Source organism: Oxyura jamaicensis, chromosome 5, assembly GCF_011077185.1.
Source record: "Oxyura jamaicensis isolate SHBP4307 breed ruddy duck chromosome 5, BPBGC_Ojam_1.0, whole genome shotgun sequence".
NCBI classification, from domain to species: Eukaryota; Metazoa; Chordata; class Aves; order Anseriformes; family Anatidae; genus Oxyura; species Oxyura jamaicensis.
In genome coordinates, this window is record NC_048897.1 from 27545993 (window position 1) to 27572777 (window position 26785).

At 38.6% G+C, this 26785-nt stretch overlaps 1 protein-coding gene and 1 long non-coding RNA gene across 7 annotated transcripts in view; both read left to right on the forward strand.

Moving 5' to 3' along the window:
• Positions 1-26785, forward strand: part of KCNQ1 (potassium voltage-gated channel subfamily Q member 1) — a 397025-nt gene that overhangs the window by 288823 nt on the left and 81417 nt on the right. For all 6 annotated transcript variants that reach the window (XM_035328507.1, XM_035328499.1, XM_035328500.1 and 3 more), the window contains 3 exons: positions 2693-2787; positions 3420-3466; positions 4333-4394. In XM_035328507.1, the coding sequence (XP_035184398.1) occupies positions 2693-2787; positions 3420-3466; positions 4333-4394 (204 nt within the window). The remainder of the gene's footprint in view (positions 1-2692; positions 2788-3419; positions 3467-4332; positions 4395-26785) is intronic.
• LOC118168263 lies at positions 5053-6525 on the forward strand. The gene is made up of 2 exons (XR_004751455.1): positions 5053-5448; positions 5873-6525. It is a non-coding gene; the product is annotated as an uncharacterized LOC118168263 (long non-coding RNA).

Consider the following 26785-nt stretch of genomic DNA (forward strand, 5'->3'; position numbering starts at 1 on the left):
AGATAGCTTAGCTGCCACTTCCAGTCTGTCTGATCCTTGACCAATATTTCATTTACTGAACAGCAAGAAAGTATGATAGAGCAGAGACATTAAATTACCTGATAAATTGGAAATCATCCCCTCAAAAAAAAAAAAAAAAAAAAAAAAAAAAAAAAAACCTTTAAGAGGTGGGAGTGTACTGTAATGCATTTGTATTATAACAATTTTTCCTGCATTTAAGTGAAGACTGCAGTGATGTTTTCAGTCATGTTTTTGGATGGCTTCTTCAGCTGATTGAGGTAATGTTGAAGGTTGTGAATTCATCAGTTTTTACCAAACCTTGAAAACTTTCTACATAGCATCAGTGGACAGCATAGTGAATGAGTCAGAAGTATCAGTTATTGTTACTTTGTTGTGCCGTGTGACAGCTTTGAGTAGGATCTTTAGAAGGAAGTTTCCTTCCACATGAGGGTAGGAAGGGAGCTGTGAGGTGCTGGCTGAGTGCCGCAGTTGGAAAGGCGGGAAGCCCTCAGGAGGTGTGGCAGTGGCATGGCTGAGGGGAGCGCTAGGTTTGGGGATCCCGGCAATGCCTGAGGGGCTTCTGCACCCCAGCACCCTCAGGCTGTGTGCCCTGCTTGCCTGCAGCCTGCTCTGCTCATGGCCTCCTCAACCAACAGCAGCGTGTTGAACAATTTTCTGTCAGGTGTGTGGTGATGAGGAGGTGCAGACATGGCGGCCGCCGGCCAGAAAGTCATGGCCTCTGCTTCTGTTCCTCCAGCAGCCTTGAGAGGCCTTGAGGCTGTGAGGTGGGACTGGGGCTAGTCTCTGAGATGGAAGGCGAGAGCAAGCACAACTGTGGGAGTTGTGCCATGGTAAATGAGCTGCTCTGCCTGGTGGCCAAGCTTCAGGACAAGCTGAGGAGACTGAGAAGCATCTGAGGTGATAGATCAACAGAGCTGTGCTCTGCCCCCTCTGGTATGCACGTGCCAACCTAGCATGGCCACTACTGAGGCAGGTCTGGTATCTGATCTGCATCAGGATGAAGGCAGCAAATTAAGAGACAGCAAGTTGTGGAACCGTGTTGCTGCACAGAGCCATGAGAGGAGACCCTGTCTGCCCACTCAGCTTCCATCACAGAATAGGTATGTGGCTTTAGGTATGGTAGATGAGGAGTGTGGAAAGATGGTGGAATAGATAACAGAACAAATTCTCTACCAATGTCAGATCAACTAAATCCTCATAGCAAGTGCAGCATCAAGACCAGTGCTGTGAAGAAGCAGCAGTTGTAGCTGTAGGTGACTCCCTCCTGAAGGAAACAAAGGCCAAAACCTGCAGACCAAACCCTCTTTACAGAGGAGTTTGCTGCTTCCCTGGTGCTAGGATCAGAGAGGTCACCAGTAAATTTAGGAGCTTAGTGCAGCCTTTGGATTATTACCCACAGCCTTCAGGTTATTACCCACTCCTGATCTTTCATGTGGGTGCCAACAATGTCACAAACAGAAGGCTGAGGTCTATCTGATTTCAGGCCCCTCTCTACAAATTCCTGAGGAGGGGAAGTGGAGAGGGAGGTGCTGGTATCTTCTCCCTGGTCACCACTGACAGAATGCATGGAAATGGCACAAAGCTGCGCCGGGGGGGTTTGGACTGAATATTATTCTTTACTGTGAGGGTGGTCAAACACTGGAGTAGGCTTCCTGCAGAGATGGTTTGTGCCCCATGTTTGTCATTGTTCAAGAGTCATTTGAACAACACCCTCAATAAAATGCTTTAACTTCTGGTTAGTACTGAATGGTCAGGCAGTTGGGCATGGTATAGGTCCCTTCCATCTGAAAACCTGAAATTCTATAATTCTATAATTTCAGGTGTTACTCTTCAGTCTAACCTGTGAAGTTTACACTCCTTTCTTCCCTTCTCTCCTCTCCTCTGTTGATTTAGAGCATCATTGATTCTTCTCACATGTAGTTCTGGTACTGATTGGATTCCAGTTTCTAGATTTAGGATTAAGACATTTGTAATTTGTTACCACATTTTGACAATTTCATTCAGTAGCTTTCCAGTTAGTCTCAGTATTTCTTGGTAAAAATGATGGTCTTTGTTTTTAATACTATACAAAAGTATTTTTATTGCTAATAGGTCAGATTATGATTTTCCCATGTATGGAACACAGATTCCTGAAACAGGGCTTTCTCCGTGGTCATTTCTTGCACCAATATTTTCCCAGTGGACTTGAAACCTGAGTCAGGCTTTCTGTAAAAGGAAATCAGCATTTCACCTTCATCCAGGAGTCTAGTTTAAAGTTCCCATGGTATGAGCTGAACTGAGAGCTTAGGCTGAGAACAAGGGCTTGCACTTGAAAAAGTGCTTTACTGGCCAGTGGTTGGAGAGTATGAAACTTATTTCCAGAAAACACTAAGATGACCACAAAGTTCTGAACAAAGTACCAGAGATCCTTTTTTTGGTCTCAAGTTTGGTAGATGGTCTCTTTAAAGGCGTGTAGATCTGCAATAACAATAATGCAGATGAAATTGGAACTGTCCTAATTATTCCATGATAAATATATGATCATGGCAACAATCAAAATATCTCAAAGTTTTATACAGTATTAAATGGGTTTTAAAGAATTTTCTGTTTGCTTTTGAAAAAATGTACACTAACAGAGATCATTTGTATATTCTTGTGGCTTACTGGCATATTTCTGGTTTTTATTTTACAGCAAGCTAGAAAGCCCTATGATGTCCGAGATGTTATTGAGCAGTATTCCCAGGGTCATCTGAACCTGATGGTGCGAATCAAGGAGTTACAGAGGAGGTATGACAACTGACAGGGTTATAAATGCTGTATTGGTATGGCTGTGCAAGTTTGCAGAATACAAAAATGGCATTCAAGTAACATGTAACTTTTCAAGTAACTTTTTACAGATGAAGGAAAAGGCAGATTGCCTAAAAATCTGATGTCTGTGGTTTAATATTTGCATTATACTTGCATGTATTGCCTCAGTCCCAGCTTGCTGTGACTGTAGGCCATAATCCCTTAATGTTATGGGCTGTGTATGTACAGAGTGAAATACCATCACCTGCTCTCATAGAATTGCACTTGAGAGTAAACAAAGAGACAACAGATGGATGCTGTAAGTAAGCTGCAGTAGACCAAAGAAAAGAGGAAACAACGATGCAGTTCGTGTGGAAAAACAGTGAACACTATAAAAATTTACAGCAGTTAAAGAAGCTGAATGCTAATCTAAGTTTAATTATTTTTTGTTGTAGTTTTTTAATTTCAAACTATTCTTAGTCCAAAGTAACTACTTCACTTACAGTACAAACCACAACTTTTTTAACCTTCATGCTGCTTCTTTGTGAGGAGGTCTCCCCATCCCAGCTAGAAAAGGTGAAGATGCCACTTCAGGCTGATAAAAACTAAAAATGATTCTTTTTTGTTTACAGGTTAGACCAATCCATAGGAAAGCCATCTCTTTTTATCTCCGTCTCAGGTAAGTTACTATGAAGGAGGTGTCTACAGTTAATCTGATGAGTAATTTGTGGAAAATACTTGTAAAAATACTTCTGATTTTGTTGAAAAAAAATTCAAAAATTTCAAAAAGGTCCAACCTGATGTAATCTGAAGTTTAGACATACAATAATTTTTAGTTATCAACACTTTTAAATAGGGTTTTTCTTATTTAAATATTTAAAGCAACTCTCACTGGAGTTTTCAAAATGTTAACTAATCTCTCCGAGACTCACTCTGTTTTCAGCAAAACGGCATGTTACAGAGTTCCTGTGAAATTAGTAATATTCACATAAAGCTTTGATATTTTTGAAAAGAGAACAGAAAAGGAATGCCAAGGTACTGATTTTGTCTGGTGACAAGTCTGGGTAATCAAAACTGTATTAATGTCATTTTCAAACCTACATTTCTCTACAGTATATAGAAAAGAAAAATAGATAAAACATTATCCAAGTGCACTGATGAAGCAGGCTGTAGATTTTTTTTTTTTTTTTTTTTTTTTGCATAGTGTCAAGTTGTTTCTAGCAATTAAAGTAATTAAAATATGAAGTAAATTGGGAACAGTTTTGTTTTCCTGTGTTAAAGCACAAAACAAAGGTCAAAAGTGCCTGCCTTTAACTTAAGAACTTAAGGGTTATTAAAACCCATGGCTTGGGCTAGTGCTAAAATAAAATAAAATAAAATAAAATATTTTTTTTAAAAAAGCTGCCTTTAAGAAATAAGCTACCAGCCTGGCAAAGGTATTCAGTTACACTGCGTTGGTGGGCTAGTTGTACACACCCTGTTGTGGCTTACTGCTATTTTGTAATAACACCATTTATTAATTTGAAAATGTTTCTTGTTCAACAGAAAAAAGCAAAGATCGAGGGAATAACACGATTGGTGCCAGGCTGAACAGAGTGGAGGACAAGGTAAGCCTCAGGCTGGCAGTGAATAAAGATATGTTCTGTGATTGAACAGTACTTTTTTCATAGGATGCAAGAAAAAACTCAGCTTAAAATAGAGTTGAATGCCTGGCTTTTCCAGGTGATGGAGCATAATTTTTGTTGGAGATTGCATTTTTGGTTCTTTCTTGTCCTTTTAACACAGTAAGAAAAAAAAACATACTTTAATTGATTTGGGTCTCTTTGGGGACTTGCTTGGTTTTTTGATTTTTAATTGTATATGTTACACATGTCTCAATATTCTACTTCCTTCCTCCACAATAGATAAAAGGCTCTGTTCCTTTAATACTTCAGTATATTACAGTCCCAAGATTTCCCTTTGATCATGACTCTGTTGTTTATATAACTTCACCTACAATTCCTTAGAGAGCACGAGAGCAAACCTCTTTCTGTCCTGGTTTTCATTCTCTATGACAAATGGAGTTTCCCCTTTCAAGTGACATGAAGCCTGAAAACATCAGACTTGTTCTGTAATTTCAAATTAACAGTTAAGTGCCTTGTAACACCTTATTTCAATGTTCGTTGTTCCTGAAAAATCAAATGACAGGTAGAGGCTATGTCATTGTTTAAAAAAATTTTTTTTTTAAGTTTGTTCATGTTGGTGTAAAGAAAAGTGGAAATATTTTTAACTATCTTGAGGAAAACAGCTTTCTTCCACAACTTGCACTGTGTGATAACTTCATGAAGAATTTGTTCTGAAGAAACATCCAGCAAATATTCTGCAAACCAAAAGAGTTATGAGAAAGATTTGCCAGTGGATGCAAACTGAACACCCTAATCTGTATTGAATCACTTGTGATGTGTCCATTCCATATGCATTTCTCCTTAAATGTGTAGGATAAACTTGAATGATGTTACTCAGAACTGTACTTCTATCATAAATAAATGGCACTTTAAGGGGAACAGGTGCCCCTTAGTATACAGGGTGACACACAGGATGAGTGAAGTGGAAAACAGGAGAGCATACTGCATTTTGCACAAAGATGAATCACTGTGCAGTGCTTGCTCGGATCTATGTCCGGTAAGTGTTCTTACAAATGGAAGCTTTCTCCAGAAAGTTTGGATTACATTTATTTATTTTATCTCCTTAATGTCAACTAGAAGTGTGGAACATGAAAAAATGTCTCATGAATAGTGACAAGGAACAAAGACTTTTAAGTTTGAGCAAACAATTCTCAGATGACAGCTAAAATAGATTCTCAGTGCTGTTTGTAAAATCTTCAGTGAGCGTGAGAAAGTTTTGGTGTTGTGCTGGCTCAGAGATAATCTACTCGGGGGTTATTAATTACTCTTTTTACATCCTTACAAGTAAGTACACTGTGAATTTATGGTGACTGTTGTTTTATGTCTTGTAATGGGACTGTAAAACACTCCCTGTTTAATTTTAGTATAGCTGGGTTAAATTTTAGCCTTGTTTTAAGTAACAGACCCTTCTTTCTTTGTAGTTGCATGAGGTCATCTGTGGTTTCAGAGTTGTATGTTATCTGACCTATACAGCTAGTCCTATCTGCAGGAATTTTATCTGAAAGTAGCTGAAAGGCTAAAAATAGAGAATTTCTGTTGGACTAGGCAAACAGCAGTGTACATGACAGCACACTGGAACTGGTGAAATCACCTTTTTACCGCAGCTGCAGATGGTGGCCAAAGCTAGTTTTTTGGTATTCTTGATCTCCAAGGCTGGCTTTCTCTTTTCTGTAGAGTACACAGTACATGGGATGATTTCAACACACAATTAAACACTTCCCTTGCTGAGTGCTGTATAAAGGGTATGTAAATCAGCTGGTTTTTAAGCTAACTCTCTATTTTAAACATTTAGCTGCATCCCATTTAGTTTTGAAATAGTTTTGGATCTTGGATATCTGAAGGACAGATTATCAACAGTGCAGGCTACTGTGCAGCTTCTAACCACCTTTGTACATTTGAAAAATATCCTTTCAGACATTTTAAAATGAGCTGTAGCCTTCTGAAATTCTTTAGATGCTCCTCCTGCAGCAAGGAAGAAATTATGTGGCACATTATATCCCACAGGAATAAGTTGAGATCTTCTAATAGTTCTTCATCAGTGATTGTCAGTACGCTTGCTGCTGCAGAGGGCTGGTGAACAGGTGTCAGAAAGTCTGTATTACACCTTTCTGTGTCTCAGAGTGATTTGTCAGCCATGGGCAGCTCTCTAAGTGCCACTGGGAGCAGCCTAAACCTCCAGTGCAGCTAGTCCATGCTTCCCTCTTCCTCTGAGCCTCACCAAAAGTACAAGGTTGCACATAAGCCATTTCCAATTGTTGTGCGCAACCACAAAAAGGTTGTGCCAGAAAGCTTCCAGGTGATGCTGTGCTGTTTAGCCTTGAAATCCTTTGCCGCCTCAGAAAATAGAAGAAAAGTCAAGTTTCTGAAACTTTTGGGTGCTTCTGTTGATGGGCATCTGCTGTTGGCCCAGGATCTGCTACAAGCACATCACAGAGGCAGAATCCAGTTTCATTTTAGGTCCATTCCTGTAGGTTTTTGTGGAGGTGGATTTTGAGTTGAGAAGCTTCTACAAATAAAGTTAATTTTGTCTTCAAGAGTATCTAATCATGGCTGGGACATCCTGTCACTCTTTCAAAGCTTTTCTGCATTTTGTAGTGAGACAAGCAAACGTGCTCTCAAGGCATATGTACGGCTGGCAGTACACAAGAGGCAACACTTGAAAAGGAAGTTTTTAAAATAAAATGTTCAAACACAAGTTATTGACAGGAATTATGATGCTTTATGGCACAAATCTGAACTTCCATGTATTGAAATCAGGAAAAAACAAAAAACAAAACAAAACAAAAAAACTTTTTTAAGTTTAGAAATGTGTTTATTTGGGGGGGGGGGGCGGGCTTTAGCAGAAAACCACTTCCATATCCTTTTTCTATTTTTTTTTTTTTTTTGAAACATAAAGCTATATCACTACTAATACTTTTTTTAAAATCTTTGGGTAAAAAGAGGGTCCTGTTAATATATCAGTATGTAGGCTCTATTAATCTTGTGATCTTGTGCACTGAGTAGAACATTGGTCTTGTAACATATAGTTTGTGATAATATAATTAAAGATTGTTTCCTAGTATGTAAATGCCGGGGGGGTGAATCCAGGTGGCAGGAATCTTCCTGCAGATTCCTTCCTGTAGATTTTTTTTTTATTTTGGCAGGCAGCTGCAAAGGTGTTTTTCTAAATGTAACTAGAAACTGCACAACCTGATACACCTCAATAAGAAAAATTACAATCCAGTATGTAACCACAGCATATTTAGATTTCATGGCCGTTCTCTGTTGCTTAAAAAGCCAAGAGGATCAAGTGCTATGTTCTTTAAAGGTGTATTGCCATGGCTGAGCACAGGCAGTTGCAGGCATTGGTTGTGCCCATGCCCTGGTCTGTCTGGGCAGCAGAGCCAGCTGTGGTCCAGAAGGTATGCATCCGCCTTAGTGCAGTGCCCAGACTGGGCTCATAAACCCCACTAAGTAGCGATTGTCCAAGTCTGTGCATGTAGTTGTGCTGATCCGGTCCCTCAGAGAATGTAGCTGAGCAGGATTACAGCAACAAATCAATCAATTTGTGGTGACCAGCCTTCTCTCTTTTTATCCGTGAATGGCTGTTCAACCTACCCTCAAGAAACCTGGCCACTGTTGGCTTCCTACCAAAGTCAAAATCAAAAACAGTTTTCCAGATATGCACAGCTGTGTGCACACCACTGTTAATCCACATGCAAAGACCGCTGCATGCCAGTGGTTTAATATAGGGTGTGCCCAGGAGCTTGATCCAGGAACAAGTCTACAGTGCACTCAAGAACTGCTGCATGCTACATCTCCTCTTTTTTTTCTGCTTTAATTGGATCTTGACTAAAATTGACTATAACACTAACTTTTTAGAGTAATCTGCTCCTTTTCAGACTTTTGCTGACCATTAATTTATATGTAAAAGGCCTGGCATGCACTTTGCAGGTGATCAGGTGGCCTTATGCTTGGCTGCCCTTGGATAATTCAGTCTTTTACAGGGGCATTGTAGAAAATCATTGAGAATACTTAGTGAGGGCAAAAACTTATGGTCTCTGGGTTCTTGACAGTCTGTTTTGCCTATGTATCAGATTCCCACAGATGTCAGTAAGTCCTGCATGTTTACCTTCTGGAGCAGAATAACAGAATTCAGGTTTCCAAATAGATATGTGTGTGTATTATACATATACATATTTCTGAGCAGTGAAGGTTAAGCTTTATTCTCCATTAAGTTGTTTTAAAATAGGACATAACCTTCAGCAATTATTTGGACACTTTTTAAAATTTGACTTTACAGAACGGTTACAGCAATCCAAAGTGGTTTCCCAGGTGTCTTTTCTACATGCTCAGTAATATGCTTGTACCTGACAGTAAGCGCAGGTATTAATATCAGCATTAGCAAGGTCACCATTAACGTCTTATAACAGTATTTTTGAATTACAGGGAACATTCAGAGTAATACTACCTTCTGCTAAATTTTAAACTGTAGAGATTTTAATGGAAATTTCTGTTTAAACAGAAGGTATGTAGTAGTGAGAGCTATGACACCTTTTAATGCAAGTCCAACAATTCTGCAAGACAATATTCATTACAAGCATATGCACATTTTACGTGTTCCTTTTTGAAAACATGAACCCTCTTCTTCTGAACCCTCTTCTTCTTCTTCTATCTCTTCTTACCAAAGAGATAATCATTTCACTTCTTCATTTTTACTGTATATGCAGATTGCACCACTTTTTAATCAGTTAAAAACAAATCTATTGTGAAAGCATCTACCCTAAAATAGATGCTATTGTGCTTCTTGAGCTACATACTGGAAATCTGAACTGCTCTAGAAAACCAAAACTGAAAGAAAACCAAAACTGTCTGTTCTCTTGTATGTATGATTTGTCTGAGTTCTGGTTGTGCTAACTGAGTTTGCTGTCTTCCATCTACAATGTCTTTGATTATTAGATATATAGGTCCCATGTTCAGTAAAACTGTAATTATATGGTATATATTTGATGTGTTTTTAATTGAGTGCTGATTATGGAACTTTAAATGAGAGATAAGTGTAACACGTTATCTGAGGTGGCTTTCAAAAAGTGCTGGAGACCTGTAATTTGCAACTTTTATAAATGTCATGTGACATTTTCTTCTGGCTAAATCATTTTCTGTATTTCTTTCACCAAAGGATTTATTCTATCCATAGTTGTATTAGAAATCAGTTGGGCTGACACCTTGTTAAACATGATACAGCTGATCAGAATGGTCATTGATATGTCTAGGTCCAGTTACTATTTTTTACTGTTTTGGCTCTCTCCTGCAATCCCTATCGGATCAACTGTTGTTTCCCATTGCAAAAAGTTTTATATCTAATTCTTCTATTGATTTGTTCAAAACTGTATGAACTGAAGTTACATATTGCAGATGAATTTCACAGTGAATCTGTGTAATCTGCAGTATTGGGTTGTCTTGGTCATTTGCAAGTATTTGAGATGAGCATTTCCATACAAATGAAAGTAAAGGCCTTACTCCTTGAATGAATATGAAAACTGGGGGATTAATTGCTCATTACCATTACAGCACTAAGGGTATGACCCACTATCTTTGTAGAATCTGAGCTCTGGTAACTGTGGTTTGCAGACGTAAACTGCAGAGATGGTTTTGGAATGGGTCTGGCATGGAAATATTCAGTACTTTACAGGCTGAACAGGTGCTGAGAAGTTCAGGTTTTGAATATTGGCAGATTCCACAATACATATGTGAGGACTGGCCTTTCTGATAGCTAGAAACAAAACTAAAACTATGGTTTTGAATGGATATTTTTTAAGAGATAAAAATAAGTAAAAATTAAAACAACCACCACCAATCAGTTACTAATCTTGTACATAATTCTTGCAGTAACGCAGAAGTAATAGCCTGGGGGATGCAGAGGAATATTAAGAGGCATATGGAAGATTAAGTATCCCTATTAATTTAATCCTTAGTCTTTTTCCAGATGCTGAAGTACAAGCATACGGAAGCAATTTCAGTGCTGGACTTTGTTATGGAGGATGCCCGTTTTCTATAAATTGGACTACAACTAAGCCCATCCTTCATCAATCTAGCTCATTAGGCAGCCTTAAAATTTTAATAGCTTCTCTCTCACCAGTCCGATAATATTTCAGTGGGTAAACAAAGAAAACCCTCTAGATTTCCATCGCTAGTATCTGATGCTATCCATCCCCCCTGCTACAATGAAATAAAATTCTCAGACATACATGCTAAAAATGAATACAAAAACCAATTACTTGTTGGATTCAGTGCTGCCAAAAGTTTTGGTAGCCAGAATAGAAACAAACTGAGAGAGATTAGGCAAAGTCATGGAGAAGGGCTCACTTGAGTATTATTAAACAGGATGTCTGTATGTAAACTCTAGCAAGTGCTTTGAACAGAAGTCAGTGGTGAGCTGGTAAACAAGGAAATGCATGATTTTATATAAATGTGCTTTCTTATGCTCTATTTTTCTTACACTCTATTTTTAAGACTGTTCCAAACCTTCCACTAGAAACAAGATACCTGGGGGAAAAAATACTTAGTATAGCCCCTTTTATGTATTGTTGTTATACACAGCTGCTTGCTACTGGATTTGGTCACCCATACAGCCCCCTGCAGCTGAATGTTTCTGTACAGAGTCTTAGACGTTATCTGTTTTATGAAGGTCATGCAAGCAGACTCCTGCATCTACGTAGAGGAGATTCCTGTGATTTTTGCAGCACTATACCTTGAAGATGGTAAGGTTTTTGGAATAGGTTTCACTTGAGTTTATTTGTTAGCATTAATTTAATCTGTTTGAAGATCCTACTGCACAAATGAAAACAATCAATTTTTGCATTCATTTTGGAATTGTTCGATATACTCAGAGTTGAGTACTATTTATATTTATATATAACCTTATGTTATCTATGTGAAGCAACTCTGATATAGTTGCAGACCTGGCCTACAGAGCAATCTTACAGGCTGTCATGATGTTGTATTGTCTGTTTCTGAAGAGTAAAGGGCTTATATTAAAAAAAAGAAAAGAAGTAGCATCTTAATATAAAGGCAGCTACGGATGGTGAGGCTATTGCATCTTAATAAGTGCCAGCTCATTATCTCTTTTGCAGGAATTGAGTGTGTAGACCCTCATCCCTGTAAAATAAAGCAAGACAAATATTAAATTTACTCTACAGAATAGTGACTAGAGAATAGTGACTGAAGGTGGTTCAAGTTAGCACACGGTTGCTGTGCTGGTGTTCACAAGCAATGGCTTAATTAAGCTCTGGTCATTTAGTCACATGAAGTTACCTGTGATACTGCTTTAAACATTTTAATAAAAGTAAAAAAGCAGAAGGAAAATACTATGAAAGAGTAGATTTCCTCTGTCAGTGAGTTGTTGATTTCACCCCAGATTTCAAATGCTTCGGGATGCAGACAGTTGCTGGGAAGCATGATACTGAAGGCAGAGGGTAAACTTTTACAAATACCACTAAGTTATATATATTTTATCTCATGGATTTCTTCTTGGCTTGGAATCTGACTAGTGACTTTTGAATTCATGACACTGGCAATGAGTGCATGCTTGTGATCTACTTCCTTATTAAGAGCAGAAATCCTAGAGGAATTGTAGCTAACATGCAGTGTATCCAACAAAATCTAGTAATTCGGGGGAAAAGATGGAGTAATGAAATAATGCATTACCAGTTGATAATCTTTCAGTCAGCCCTCAGAACAGTTGCTGGCTTTGGGATCAGCTGTTTGGGCTTATATTTGCATAGGTATACAAAGGGATGTAAGGCCTGCAAATTGAGATGACTCGGTCTTTTTATTAAACCACATAAAGCCTGTTTTGCCTGGCATTTCAAAGATAAACCCAACAAGATTTGTAACTTAGCCTCCATCATTTTTGTGTCTAGACTGTTTACATTTGATGTGGAATATAAATGCACAGGGGATATGCTGAGAGAGAATGAGGATCAGTTGTAAGGAGTAAGTAAGTACTCTGTGGAGCAGATCACAGAAAAGGGATCCAAATGAACACATGTGCATCAAGTGCTACACAGAAGACTTCTATTTGTCTTTCGTACGGGTTTAAGGAAAGCAATAACAGTAAAACCATCTCTATTTTTGTTTTGTGTGTGTGTGTTTTCATGTTGCAGATAAGCAACCAAAAAGCATCCTAATGTGTAAACGGCTAATTTCAGTTTTGATACAGAAGGGTGAACCTCTGCTGAAGTTAGATACGTCAAAGTTGAAATTCTTCCTTGTCAAAGATCTTTTGTTAGAGTGAGCTCAGTGGAATTAAAATATTTTCATTTGCAGTTGAATATCAGGGAGGAAAAATGCATGAGGTTGAAAGGACTCTATTCAGGATGTAGTCTTTTCAGGTTGGAGTCTTTTCAGCTCCTGGAAAAACTTCAGAGTGAAGGAAGGTATGCTCCTTTTCCTACAGAAACGCAAAGACCACACCTTCTGTCACCTTACCTGCCCCCTAGTCCTTCAAAATAGAAATTGCTAAATGCAAATATCCTGTGCTGGTTAGATTGTATGAAGAGAAAGTGGAGCCAGCCTTCTGTCTGACTCCTATTCAGAGCATTGGGAGTCAGCAAGAAGATAAGAAGAAAACCAGTAATCAGTAAAAAAAATATAATACAAACACCTCGTTCAAAGTATATCCCTCCTAGAGCTCATAAACCTAGATGACAATTATAGTTTCCCCAGATCTTCTCTGCTTTTGCATCTTACCCATGGGCTGGGACAAAACCACAGTTCATCTTTCAGTATCATCTTTGCTAAATCAAGTTTTGCATTATTTCTCTAAAATTCCAGGGCAAATATGATCACAGTGACTTTTTACACTTCTTTAAAGTATCCCACTGCCTCAGCAGTTTGAGATGGGCTGTTTGAACCCGTATCACAGGTTCTCTTTCTGCCCCCCAGTTAACTGATGCTACACACCTGGTCAGCTCCAGCAGGCAGCTAGCAGCCCAGCCTGACAGTGTGATTGCCCTTGTATGCCATGGGCATAAGAGTCTGATGAGCTACCTCCCTTTAGAATGAACCTTTGTTGTGGTATCTTCATTATATTCATCACAGCATAAGAGCTCCTGCTGTGACAGACTAAACATACAAAATAGAGTAAGGAAGGGAAAAAGAAAATACTGTTTCCCTCTTTTACAGCTAAGGTACAGGAAGCAACTTGCTCAAGAAATGACAGTGGCATCTGTGGCACAGCCGGGAATTTAATTTAAACTGTCTGGGACTTCAACCACAAATCAGCATTCCTTTTTGTTATTGTGTTTAAAAGCCCCTCTAGTTCTGAATAGTTATATTGGCCAGCATGGTGTTCAACATAATCATAGTCCATTAATATTAAAACCATCCAATACTTGAGAACAGCATATATAAACACATAAACCAGACAACCCAGCCAATATAAATGTACTGGGACTGTTTTAGACAGTAGATTTTAAATCATCCAGAAATTAATGTTCTAACATCATTTCCTAGCCACAGAGCCCAGGGATGGAGAGAAAAAAGAACATGCTTGCATGACACAGAAACTGTCCTACATACAGATAATTATGCTTGTAATATTTAAAACTAAACAAATTGTATTAAATGTTAAGTTTACCCAGTCAAGCAGAGAGAAATATTCGAGTTTAAATATTCGTGTAAGTTTCTATTTTGAAAGTCTTGAATACAACATTGCTCGCTCAACATTGACCCTTCTGCAGCATCTGTTAATCTTGGGTTTATTTCTATTTCTTTCTTTTGCTCTTTTAAACAGATGACTCCACTTAAATCAACACTTGGTTTCCATTAGACAGGTAGAAGGTGATTCACTTAGCAACATGTGCATCTTTACCTAGTTAAGTCCTAATAGCCTTAATATATCAAGGAAGCTGGTGTGATTAACAGCACTAAAAGCTTTGTCAGACACTACACCTAATAAATACTGCCCTTTGCCCAGCCCTAGAAAAATAGTGAATAACTACTTTGTGTTTCCAAACTGTGTACAGCCTTATAAATATACTATAACTCTTTCTACCAAGAAAAAAAAAAAAAAAAAAAAAAAAAAAACTTGACAATAGAAGTTAATTTTACATATACTTATGTGTTCATGCATGTCTATCAATTTGAGTGTGGGTTGGCTCTTTGCCCTGTTCGGGCTGTCTTTTCCCTGTGTTATCATTTCATGATGGAGCCACCATTTATGTGTGATTTTCTTCCTGTTCATCTGAGCTTTTTGCAGATGCTTTCACAGTTCTTGGTCTCTGGTTGTCAGAGCTTCTTTGTCCTGGGGTAGTTAGGTATGTGAGTCAGTTATGCCACTCTAGTTACTGTTAGCAACAAAGACATCTGACTTGGCTTGGTGGTGGACCATGTGATGCTCCTGCCAAACGAAGCAGTCAAAACAAAACAAACACACCCCCAACTCCCTAGAGTAAAATATATTCAAAATGTCAGCTGGAACAGAGCTTGGTCCTTGCTTCATCATAGCTGAAGTTTTCTGGAAACTTTCTAGTTGTGCCACCACTATCTCTGATTGAATGCTGTGGTGATCAGGGTGCTGAAGGAAGTCTTCATTCTGCAATTCCTAAGTTTCTAAAAAGTTTCAACCAAAGCAGTTTTACAGAACACCTTAGAAAATAAATGGTCAATAACATATATATATATATATGTATGTATGTACTTCTCAAATGAGTCATAATCATGAATCATCCACCTATGCATTTACCTCATATTGCAATAGGGAGTTTTGGCCAAGCTTTGAGGTGAAATAATCAGTTCCAAAGAGATGTTTCCCAAAGCTCTCAGCAGAAGTGACTGGAGAGGAATACAGTGCCTCTTCACCAAGGCAAAGGAGCAGCAGTTTCTGATGTAGCCCTAAGCCCATACTCCTCTATCTAATGCACTGCATGCAAGCATGCTGGCCCAGGGCCCGGAGACCTATCTAGCAGCATTTGGGTGGCACTACATCCAAGCATGGCTTATTAGCTCGGGCATGACACTTTGCAAAGGTCCAGATGTTTCTGATTTTAGCTTGGGCAGCATTGGTTCAGCTATCCTTGCAGCATGCTTTTGGTTGTTGCCAACTTGACATGATAGTCAGAATGAATAGATCATTCATAGGCTGCTCCAAGATAGTGGTTGACAAAGCTGGCCTTGAATCCATGTTCCCTGAATCTCTGTGCTGAGGATTTTCTGAGTCTTATGGCAACTAGTAAAAAGGCCAGTTGAACATATTTCCTCTCTGCATAGACAAAGAGGGGAAAGCAGATCAGTTAATGGTGCTACACTTGAGAACCAAAAGAGCAGTGATTCCTACAGACAGAGTTACTTCATTTTGTTTTCTGTGTACTTCCTGTACAATTTCAGTGAAAAACCAACTATGGCTGAGATGCAGATCATCATATCAGATCTGAAACAGAATGAAAACTTATGTTGTTGTTGTTTGGTTTGAAATGGTTTTTTTGGTTGTGAGTAGTTGTGGTAGAGCCAGAGCGTCCTTTCTATACTAGAGAAATAGCTAGTAGTACTCTAAAAAATGGGAAGGAACTTCAGAAATTGTTAGAGAAAAATGTGGATTCATCCATTCGCGTAGAATGATTGCAGTTAGGAAAAAAAGGAAAGCTTATTACAAAGATGACTTATTAGAGGTAAACTGGGATAAATCCAAGTCCAGAAAAATATAGTTGTTGCATGTATTTAAAAGTTTTTAGAAGTCTTTTGTGACATCTTGAGCACAGTGTCTTGTGGAAGAAGTTATTGCTATGAAGAAACAAACCTTTGAAAAGGTAGGATAAGTTTGCATTGAGATTCCTTTTGGCAGAAAACTTAAAAGTCTATCACTAATTCACAATAAAAGTGAGTAATCTAAGTAATTTTTATGTAAAAGATTTTTTTTCAGAGTAAACAGACATGTAGAATGTAGGGTCAGAAACACTTTCTTTTTAGGCCACTGGTGGAAAAGTGTGGGAACAATACCAATGTTGTAATTAGCAAAGCATCCAGGAGTCCCTTAGAATAATATAGTACATGTCAGTTTAAGAAACAGATGTCTTTTTTGAAATGATCTGAGAAAGCTAGCACAAATTGAAGGTCATATGCAGATAAGGGCAGAGACTAGCTTGTTACCCCAAGTGGTCTTTTCCTGTCCAGGAGTATCTTGTCCGTATGGGTTCATGTGGAGTCAGTCTCTTCACAACAGAGCAGTGTGAGACATTCCACTCTGTTATCAAGGGGATGCTAAATCTTTATAAAAGACTAAGTGGAGTAAAGGAGAAAAAAAAAAAAAAAAAAAAAAAAAACACACAGAATTTCCATGCTGCTCACTGCCTCACGTTGCTGTTAAACTACTACTGCTAATCCTCAAGATGCTGCTTTTGTCACCAGCAAGGATATGTGGCTCTACCACAGCTACTCACAACCAAAAAAAACAATTTCAAACCAAACAACAACAACCAGCTGTTTGATATGAATGCTTTTGAGTTTCAGCCTGGACATGTAGTAAGGAAGATGTCAGGGATGAGGTTTAATTGGGCTGAAATTTTATTAAGCTCAGCTGGCAATTATTGGGCAATAACTCATGGAGCAGGGGTCATGTATCCTTCCTCTATCATTTCAGTATCCTCCTCTCACTGCTAGAATAGGTCTCCCTCACATGAGGTGGAGGGAGCTAGGGCCAGAGATTGTCCCTTTGCTAATCTACATAATAAAATCTGAATCCATTCTCCAGATATCTTCAGAAGACATTTCCAGTCCACTTCCAGGGAACCAGGCTTGGTAGAATGCCTACTTGTATTAAATCTGTTGACACCTGTAAACAGCTTGAACCTTGCTTCTAACCTGGATCCCAGAGCAGCTGGAGGGAACTGTAAAAACTGATGCCAACAAATAAAATTCCTTTCCAGTTTCAAAAATATTGTCTGGTGAAGTGTCAGAGCACACCTAAAAGCTACCTGTGTGTTGTCCTTATTCTTGGTGATGCAGAAGGCAATGATGGAAGAGTGAGTGGTCTCTGGCAGGACGGTGGATGTGAACGTACATAGTCCATTGCATGCCTCTAATAAGCCTTGAGCTCAGAGAATTGTAAGCTTTTCTGCCCCACGTTTTAAATTTAAACCCAAAAGAAAAGGAAGCCCTTTTAAAATGCCAAGACCTGTTTTCTTCCGCTTTACCACAGAAAGTCCCCCTCTCCTTTGAAACCAAGAAGTTTGCAGTTCATAGTGAATAACAATGAGGATTATTGTTAATAATACATTTTACTCCGGTTGTTTTCACCCTCATTTTAAGCTTTCTTTCATTTCATCATAGATTTGTTTTGTACCAAAACGAAGCTGTGAGATGCACACATTGAACAGAAATCAAAGTTGGGCTTTCATCACAGTTCTTAAGCTAATTGGTTGGCTTGCTGCTACAGGCATCTGCAGGCACCTTGTAGTATAGTACAGTAGTGTTATGACTTTGGAGGCCCAGCTATTTTAAATCATAATAGTGACACAGTATGCATGCTTTCTTTCAAAAAGCCTGGGCAAGTCATGCTGTGCTGAGTTTCTTGGCACACCACGTACCTATAATTTTTGTCTCATATTTTGTAGTGTAAGTATCTGGGCATAGAATCAAAAAGCTCCACTGAATATATAAGATTTTTTAAAAAGAAATACAAAACAACAAACACACTCTTTGTCTCTTTAACAGCTGTAGATGTTTATGAACAAAGGAAGTTGCTGGGGAGGGGGGAGGAGGGGGGGGGGGAGAAAAGAAACATCATGATTGTAGGGAAGCATTGGGTTTTTTAAATTATTATTATTATTTTAATATATAAAACTGTCCAGGTGTTTTGTTAGTGATTTTTTCTATCACAATTTTGGTCCTATGCTAGTATACTTATAGGGGATTGCAGCTAGGGGATGGCTAGAAGTAAGTGATAACCTTTCATGAATAAAATGAATAGCTGTATGTGTGCTGTAATTGTGGTCAGTTGAACTTATTTATTCTAGCAAAATTGTCTAGCAGGCACAATTTAGTCCAATTGTTCGTGGTGTTGACAGAAGTAAAGTCGAGTTTGGAGGATCCAGTTCTGTTGCTCCCTGTTTTACCCCCCAGTATGGTTTCCAGAGTGAATCTGCCTAGTGCCAGCAGACATGGTGGGTGCTCAGCATCACTTTAAAAAACAGTCCCTACCTCTCATCTGGAAAGCAATATAATGTCATGGCGCTTGTGCACAGCTGGAGATAGAGCTGCTTTTCACACTGAGGACACTGGGCATCAGAAGAGCTAAAACAATGCTTGCTAATTTCTATGGAAACAGAAAAAGTTCAGCAAGGTTCTTAAACAGTCTGTAAGTCGGGACAATGCCATAAGTAACCTTGTGATAATAGAGTGAAATGGATAAGCACAGTTACATGAGGCTCTATTAAATTACAAACAAGAGATCCAGCTTCAGCTGGAAGGCAGCTGAGAGGAACCTCTCTGTTCCTGTTTTCTATTCATTGTATAGCATTTGTAAATGCTACCTGTGCTGTTGGGAAGGAGACTAGGGAGGAATATCTCCTGCTGTGTTTTTCTTGTATAAGCTCAGAGAATTGCCTAGGCCTGAGTTTGAAAAGGAAGGTGTATGTTGAGGGGGAGGCGGTTTGCTAATGAGCTTTTATGTGCACATTTTTGCAAGTGATCTATTGCTGTAATTGGAAAATTATAAAGGAGAACTTTTTGTGCATGCATTACTTGGTCAGTGCTAGCTATTTCCAATACATCGATGATCGACTGCTCTAAAACACCGTGTTGAAAAAGATTGCAAATTACTGTGGTCAAAAGTTTCCATGTTTTCCGAAGTATTTTTTTTTTCTGCACTCCAATAAATTTGCTCTGCAATGAGGAACAGTATGTTGCATCATTTTTTCTCATCTTATTTTTGTCCTTAAATGTATTCATTCCCTATGGCTGCTGATGGTGATGCTTTCGCTGTGTTCTGATTTGACTGGTTCTAGCACAGACTTTTTGATATTAACTTTGCTTACCAAAGGCAAGAAGAAAAGAACAGCTTGGTTTTGGTTCATGGTAGTCAGTAGACCTAGAGCCCTTCCAAGTGTGTTCTATTTCTTTGTGAGGCAGAGAGACAAGAGGATTTAATTTCAGAAAATTAGTCTCTGTAGCTAGTGGTAGGGAGGCAGATTGGTTCAAGTTTACATCTTTTTGTTTAGCCTCTGGAACAGTGCCATGGAGTCTCAAGTTTCCTGTATAAAGAGAGATCTGTATTCAGTCAGAAGGTAACCAGGCAAGGTACATGAAGTCCATAGGGTGAATGGCTCTTTCAACAATGAAATCAGTTTGGGGTCTTTAAGATCCCAGCAGTTCCTTGTCTCAAGACAATGTTGAGCAGAAAAATTCCTATAAACTTCAGGGGGACAAAATTTTCAACTATGGGGTGGAGGAAAAAAGTAAAGAGAAAGAAATTTCCTGCAGATATGATGATCCATATGAATTTCCTTGGCTCTCAGTGAAACAAGAAGAGGTGAGGGCTAGCCACATCTTCATTTCTCTCTCAGTTGAGTCCTTCATGTTCTGGTTGTTTGCATGCGTACACATGGAGAATTGAATCGTATGCAAAACATCTGGATGCACTGTTGTTTGGGAAGCAAATGCTCCAATGCAACTTGAGTCTGAGGATTAAGGACTTTAAATAGTTATTCCTGAGAATATAGGATTCACCTTGTTCCTGTCTTCCTGAAACTGAAGGTGTCACTCTGCAGTTACCAAATCACATTCATGTGTTATTCCAGGGTACAGAAGCTTTGCCTCTGGGAGAATTAGAAGGCAGGAAGAAAAGGAACATACTCTTAAAACATTGCACTCAAGTAGCAACTTACAGTTGCTACTTACAGTTGCTACTTGCAAGGAAGCTCTGTATTTTTTAATCTCTTTCTTGATTTCATAAAATCAATGAGGAAGTGCATCTTCTGTTTTCTCTGCTCATTTATCTGTTGTAGCATTGTTGCCTTTTCAATAAGCTTCCAGTTGCATGCTCTTTGATTCTTTGTAGTAATTTGCAGAACAAATTCCATCACAAAGAAAATGAAACGCTAGGAATCTGGTTTGGGCCATCTTTCCACACTGGTTGGAGAAGTTTGCAAATTGTCTGTAGATGCATAAGCTCATCTTTCACTATCAGCAAGTTATAAATGGTTACTGTTCTGTAATGCTATTTTGATGCCTGTGAGTTGAGTGGGAGATGAAGATTCTGGAGTTGTTCCAGGTCTCTTGACAGCCCTACCAGGGATGATTTACTGATCTCTGTCCCCTCTCCCCCACCCCAGCACAGTTATCTAAACTTTGCCATTTACAGTATGGTTCTGTAAAGTATTAGAAAACATGATATTTCAGTGTTTCTGAGCACCACACAACTCTTTTGCTGTCAGTTACTATTCAGAAAACATTACCAAATTAATCATGGTTTATTCAGAAAACTCTTGAATGCCCCAGTATTTTTGGAATTTTTGTGGAACCCTGGTTTTGGCAAAACCATGAGGCTAAGGCCTGAATCCATTTTGTTTATTTTTAGACACACAGGTTAGGAAAGGTGCTCTACCATCCCCTTCCAGGAAGCTGAGAAAGACTCTATTAAGACAGCTTCTGCAGAGGAGGTAGAGTGAACCCAAGGCTGCTGCTCCTTGTGGTGCTGAGATGGTACTGGCAATCTCTTGTTTTTGCTCATATTACAAGCTGCTCCGTCCTGAGCTGTGTTTCTGCAGGGTATCCAGAGGTGGAGGGTCTTGTAATGAAACCTTTCCACGAGTAAGCATTTCTTGTGCTCTTTTTCTCTCATTTCCTGGATTTCTACAAGTAAATCTGATGCAAAGATGTTTGAATATTTGTTTTTAGACAAGTGGGATGGAGAACTGCTACCTATCAAGATTTGTGCATCTCTCCCAATCCTGACTGGTATCTGATTTTTGTGAAATACTAACAATTTTTGTTCTCAGCTTCAGCTAAGCGAGAAATATGAAATAGATGTAAAATCTATTTCACTAAATGTGCGAGGTGATGTCAAGCAGTGTCAAATATTCCTCTTCTGCCAACAATGGGCTATTGTTCGATATCCCAACACAGGTTAACCGCAGTGTTGTTTCTGAGAATCTTTCTGATTTATGATGACACTGCTGGCAACAACCAAAGCTCTCTAGCAGTGTTTTCCACAGTGCTGCGTCAGCAGTTTTATATACACGCACTATATATATATATATATATATATAATATACATAGAGCAGAGAAGTCTGACCCGATTCTAGCATTCATCTGGCTTTCTTTGTACTTAAGTGATGTTTATTCAGCAATATGGGAGCTACCTACATTTCTAGTTGCCAGTGTAGGGTATGTCATAGTTACAAAACCGTGCTAGTCAGAACAGCCCCGGGAAAAGAATTATATTGATCTTATGTTGCAAGTGTCTTGCTAGGAGAAATTCCTTGGAGAGGAAGAGGCATGTAATTGGGTGTCAGGGATGATACGACTTGTCCCAATAAAACACATAAAATGTTATCAGAGAAGAAGCTCTGGATTCACATACATAATAATTATAATACAATTAAGAATACAAATAGTCATCAGAACAGTGTTTCTGCTGTTTGAAAGATACGTCTTTCCCAAATTAAAAAAAAAAAAAAAAAGAAAGCCTTTCTACCTATTTATAACCAAATTTGCTTTAAAATATCTGTATCCTTCAGTGTCATTATTGACATTCTCTTGCTACCTTTCCCTCAGTTCCCCCAAGAATTAAAAAAAAAAACAAAAAAAAACAACAACAAAAACTGCCCTGCCTTGTCTTGTGTGTAGTTCCTATTTCATCTGTTTTGTACTCCCATTCTCTTGTTGGGCAAAAATACAGATTAAAAACTAAATAAATCTGGAACTGGTGAGATGTGTAAGTTCAAACTCTAGCTGAAGATTTTTGTTGCTGTGGTGTTTTGTTGGTTGTTTTTTTTTTTTTTTTTTTTTCTGATCAGTTTTGCTCAGTTCTCCGGTCTTTGGTTTGTCTAGCTCAAGCAGCAGTTTTGTCTGTGTTCTGAGGCAGTAACATCATTTAATCCTAGACTCTGGGCTACAGATGTGACAATATGAAGCTACATGCTCTCATACAACAATTTATAGATGGCAGCCTGTGGGCCATGCACTCATCTCCAGCTAAGATCTGGACAGTCACGTAGTTGAGGCTTTTGCTCCTTTCTTCCAGCTTGTGAATGCCTAAAGAAAAAGAAGTCAAAGCACATAAAGCACGTTTATTATTATGTTGGTATTTTATTGTTTCTTGTAAGCAGCCAGTGCAGAGTCGGGAGACTAATGATGAGCAGCAACTAACAAGAGGGATATAATGCAAGTGATCGCAACTGGGAAGGAAAGCCATGGTGAGGCATTCATTACTGCTATGAACAGAGATGCATGGCCATACCCATACAATACAGCATTCAGGCCCAAATTCTTCCTTTGGGTGCAAGTGCCACAGCGTACCACACACAGACCCTAAAAAGCTGACCTTTTCTGCTCTTCCATCATTTTTGGACATGAAGTTGTCCTGCATCTCAATGGAGTTTTCAAGGGTATAACTTAATACTGCCTCCTGAAGAAACATTTCCTCCTTAATTTTGCAAAGGCGGTTACAGTTAATATCTAGAAGTGCCTGGATTTGAGATTCACTTTTTTTTCCTCCTAAAGAAACTTGTATAACCTCTGAGTAAATAATACAGTTGTTTTTCTGGATAAGGAAAGCACTTGAATAAATGGATTATCATACTGTCTTTCTATTTGGGCTAGGGTTTTTTGTTTTTGTTTTTATTTTTTTTTTTTTTGACAGTAAGATTTGGGAGAAGATCTACTGAGTTCTCTGATATTGTTGAAGTATTCTTGATCATATGTATATCAAATGCAACTGAATAGCTTTGGGAATGAGACTACGGTAATGTTCTTACATAGGTCCGTGATGTACCTCGCTTGTAATATGACAGGAGCAGATGTACCCATAGGGACCATAGGAAACAAGGAAAATTTCTGCAGTAAGGGTTGTGCTAAGAACTGGGCTGTCTCAGAGAATCAATGAATTTACAAGGTGATGTGGCTATGTGTATCTTTAAATAGGATAGCCAAAATAAAAGGTGTTCCCAGTTCTTTTCTCCCATATTATGCAAAGATAAAACTGTCCTTTATGGATAGCATCAACTGCATGTAACAACGACCAAAGGAAGCACACCTCAACAGCCTGCATCAGTGGCAAGTAATGGGAACCAAGATCCTCCAAGCACCTTTAAAGAGCTAGACATTTTTATTTAAATGGGAGAAGGCACTTAAAAACAGTGCTGAAACAAATGTTTTGTGTATTACATGGTGTGCAATGCGTTCTTGGCAGGGGAGACACCCTGTCCAGGATTTCAGCTCAGGATATCATTAGGCTTCCTATTTCCTTGCTACTCCTGCAGCAGCCCTGTGCAGGAAGCTTGAGTTGCCTTCCACGGAGCAGGAACCACAGCCGTGCTGTCCTCTGCTGAGGAAAAATGCCTCCTACAGAAAACTTGTGCTTTTTCTTTCTTGTGATTTTTCTTTCCACTTTCTGCCAGGTTTGATGTCTTCTGCTTTGCAGTCCACAATAATTTTTTTTCCCAGTTTTTTTTTGTTTGTTTTTGGTTTTTTTCTTCTGAAGCCCAAGGCCTCAAAGTTCATTTCCTTTACTCTACAACCTTCACTCATGTTTATCATCTTATTTTCTTGTCATTACCAGGCTCATCTCTACCATAACTTTCTTCCAGGTGCTTCCCACTCCATTCTAATCCATGGTGGTTTTTTTCTTCTGTGCATTTGAGTCATTTTTCTTCTGTGTTGTCTTGGCTCAGATAGGCTTAATTGGCAGTAATTGGATAAGTTTCCTGCACTCACTTGTGGTGTTCTCAGTCTTGGCATAACCTACACCAGTCCTGAATAGCAGGAAAAGAGAAAGTCCTGGGGTTTTTGCTGTTTGGGATCATTGGCTAGCAGACTGCTGAGGGATTATTTGCTGCTGAAGTATCTGTACTAGGAATGTAAAAGCTGCCATTTTCCAGACAAGTAAAAATGTGGCTTTTACATGATTAGCAAGAAAGCACACCCTTTGTCCAAAATGGTATCTTATCAGTATTCAGAAGATGGAAAGCCAGAGCTCTCCTAAAAAGCCAGTTAATATTTTTTAACATTAATTCATTTCTCCTTGACACTGCTCTTAGAACAGTTTATTAATTTGTCTGAAATTTCCCAAAGACTATGAGGCAGATATTCAGCATGAAAAAAATCTGGCCAGAGGGTTATACTTTGGCAGAATTACTAGAGTTATCATCTAACAGGAAGCATAGGATAGACTATACAACTGCTAATGCAGTAGTTACAACCATTCTTATTACCTGAGTGAATGTCTGACCCGTTTTACTATTCTAAATATACATTTTGATGATGATTATAAAACCTTTTGCAACTGAACTTATGTCAAACACTAACTGAAGGAGGAAATACAATGACCTTTTAAGGATTTGATTTTATGACTATAGAAAGTGAGTTTTCTTGCCAGTCTTTTAAAGCCCGTAATATTTACTTCTGCCAAAAAAAAAAGGAAAAAAGCCATATTGGCGAACCAGTATTATTTAGCACTGAGCAAGTAATTTGATACTTTGAGTAAATAGGGCTATAGTTCCAGAAAAGCTCAAAAATTAGGAAGATAGAGTGAAATGAAAGAATAATTCTGTACTAAATATGTGTGTGCATATACATACCTGTGGGTTTTTTTGTTTTGTTTTGTTTTTTGTTTGTTTTTTGTTTTAGAAGATTTTCAACATTAGCTGTAGTAAAATAAATAAATAAATAAATAGTCCATAGTTGCAAGTGCTTCAAATCTGTCCCGGTCCTCAGGCTGTGCCAGGCAGCACGTGTCAGTAGTGTGTGCTGGAGGCTGGAGGCACTGCGCCTCACTGCAGCCAGCCAGATAGTATCTCCAGAGAAGGGGGAGCTAAGGGGAATGTAAAAGCAGAAGGGAAGCAAGGAGGTAAAAGAGATAAAAGCAAACTTGCCATATGCTACTGTTGTGGGCACCTTTACAACAATCCATCAAAGTAAAATTGCCAGGCTCTTTGCTCATATAAATGATGAAGTTGGAATACAGTGGCACTTAAAAATCAGTCAGCCATTTCAAACATTGTTTTCACTCTACCTTGGTGTGTGTAAGTCTCATTAATGTCAATAGGGCTACAAGTATGCAAGAGAAAAGGGCAGTAAGTTTCCAGAACTGTCTCTGAAAAACACCAGGAACTGAACCAGCCATAGCTGATTTAACCCTTAATCTAAAGGAGAGATGCTCTTCTTTAAAGACTTTTATGAAAAAAATAAAATGCAAGTAAATGGCAGAACTTAACAGAGGTAGAGAGTAGGCAGTAGGAGAATATTGAATTGCTTGGCATTTGTTTGCAAGTCTAACTGAACCACAGCTGAACAATTACACACTGGCTTAATTACACTGCTTTAACCCACTGGACTCTGCTGACCTTCACTGCAGCAGGTTACATTCTCTGGAAGTGCTGGTTAAAGCTGTAGCACATTTCTAGGTTATTTGCTCATTGTAAAAGCATTTTGTTTGAAAAAAAAAAAAAAACTGTTACCAAATTTAATGTTGCACACTTGGCTTTAATTCAGCAAGGTACTTAAGTGCATGCAATGTTTAAGTATAAATGATTACTGTCCACTTCAGCTGGAAGTACTATTAAGATTTATATTCTGCTTAAGTAGCTTGTTGAACAGAGGTCTTCATGCATAGTTAGGTTTTTTGCTGCTGGTTTGTTTTTGTTTGTTTGTTTTACTTTTAAAACAACTGTGACTTTACTTTTAAGAGGCTTACAACTTTTACAAGAACAGTTGAATCATGACTGCCGTGGCTTTGTCTCTGTATGTATAAGTCCTGCTTAGTGTGTGAAAGCAGAGGACTGTAACCACATGCCCTAAAATCCACATATGGCTAGAAATTTTTAACTTCCTTATCTCTAGGGATAAGGACTAGACAATTTGCCAGGACAAAAAAAAAAAAAAAAAAAAAGTCAGATTCCTAAAGTTCAGATCACTGCAGTGAATTCAGGGCTAAACATCTTCAGAAGCTTGCTGTAGGTGCCAATAAGTTACATATTACAGTGTTGACTGCTGAAAAGCAGCAGTGTCCCATGTGTCCCATTCGTTTATGCAGGACTCATGAGATTTCCTTCCAGCCCTTTACTCCTTTTCAGCAGTCAGCACTGTTGTAGAGGAGTTAGGAAGTCACTGATAAATCTCACATGGCAGTACAGATTAGA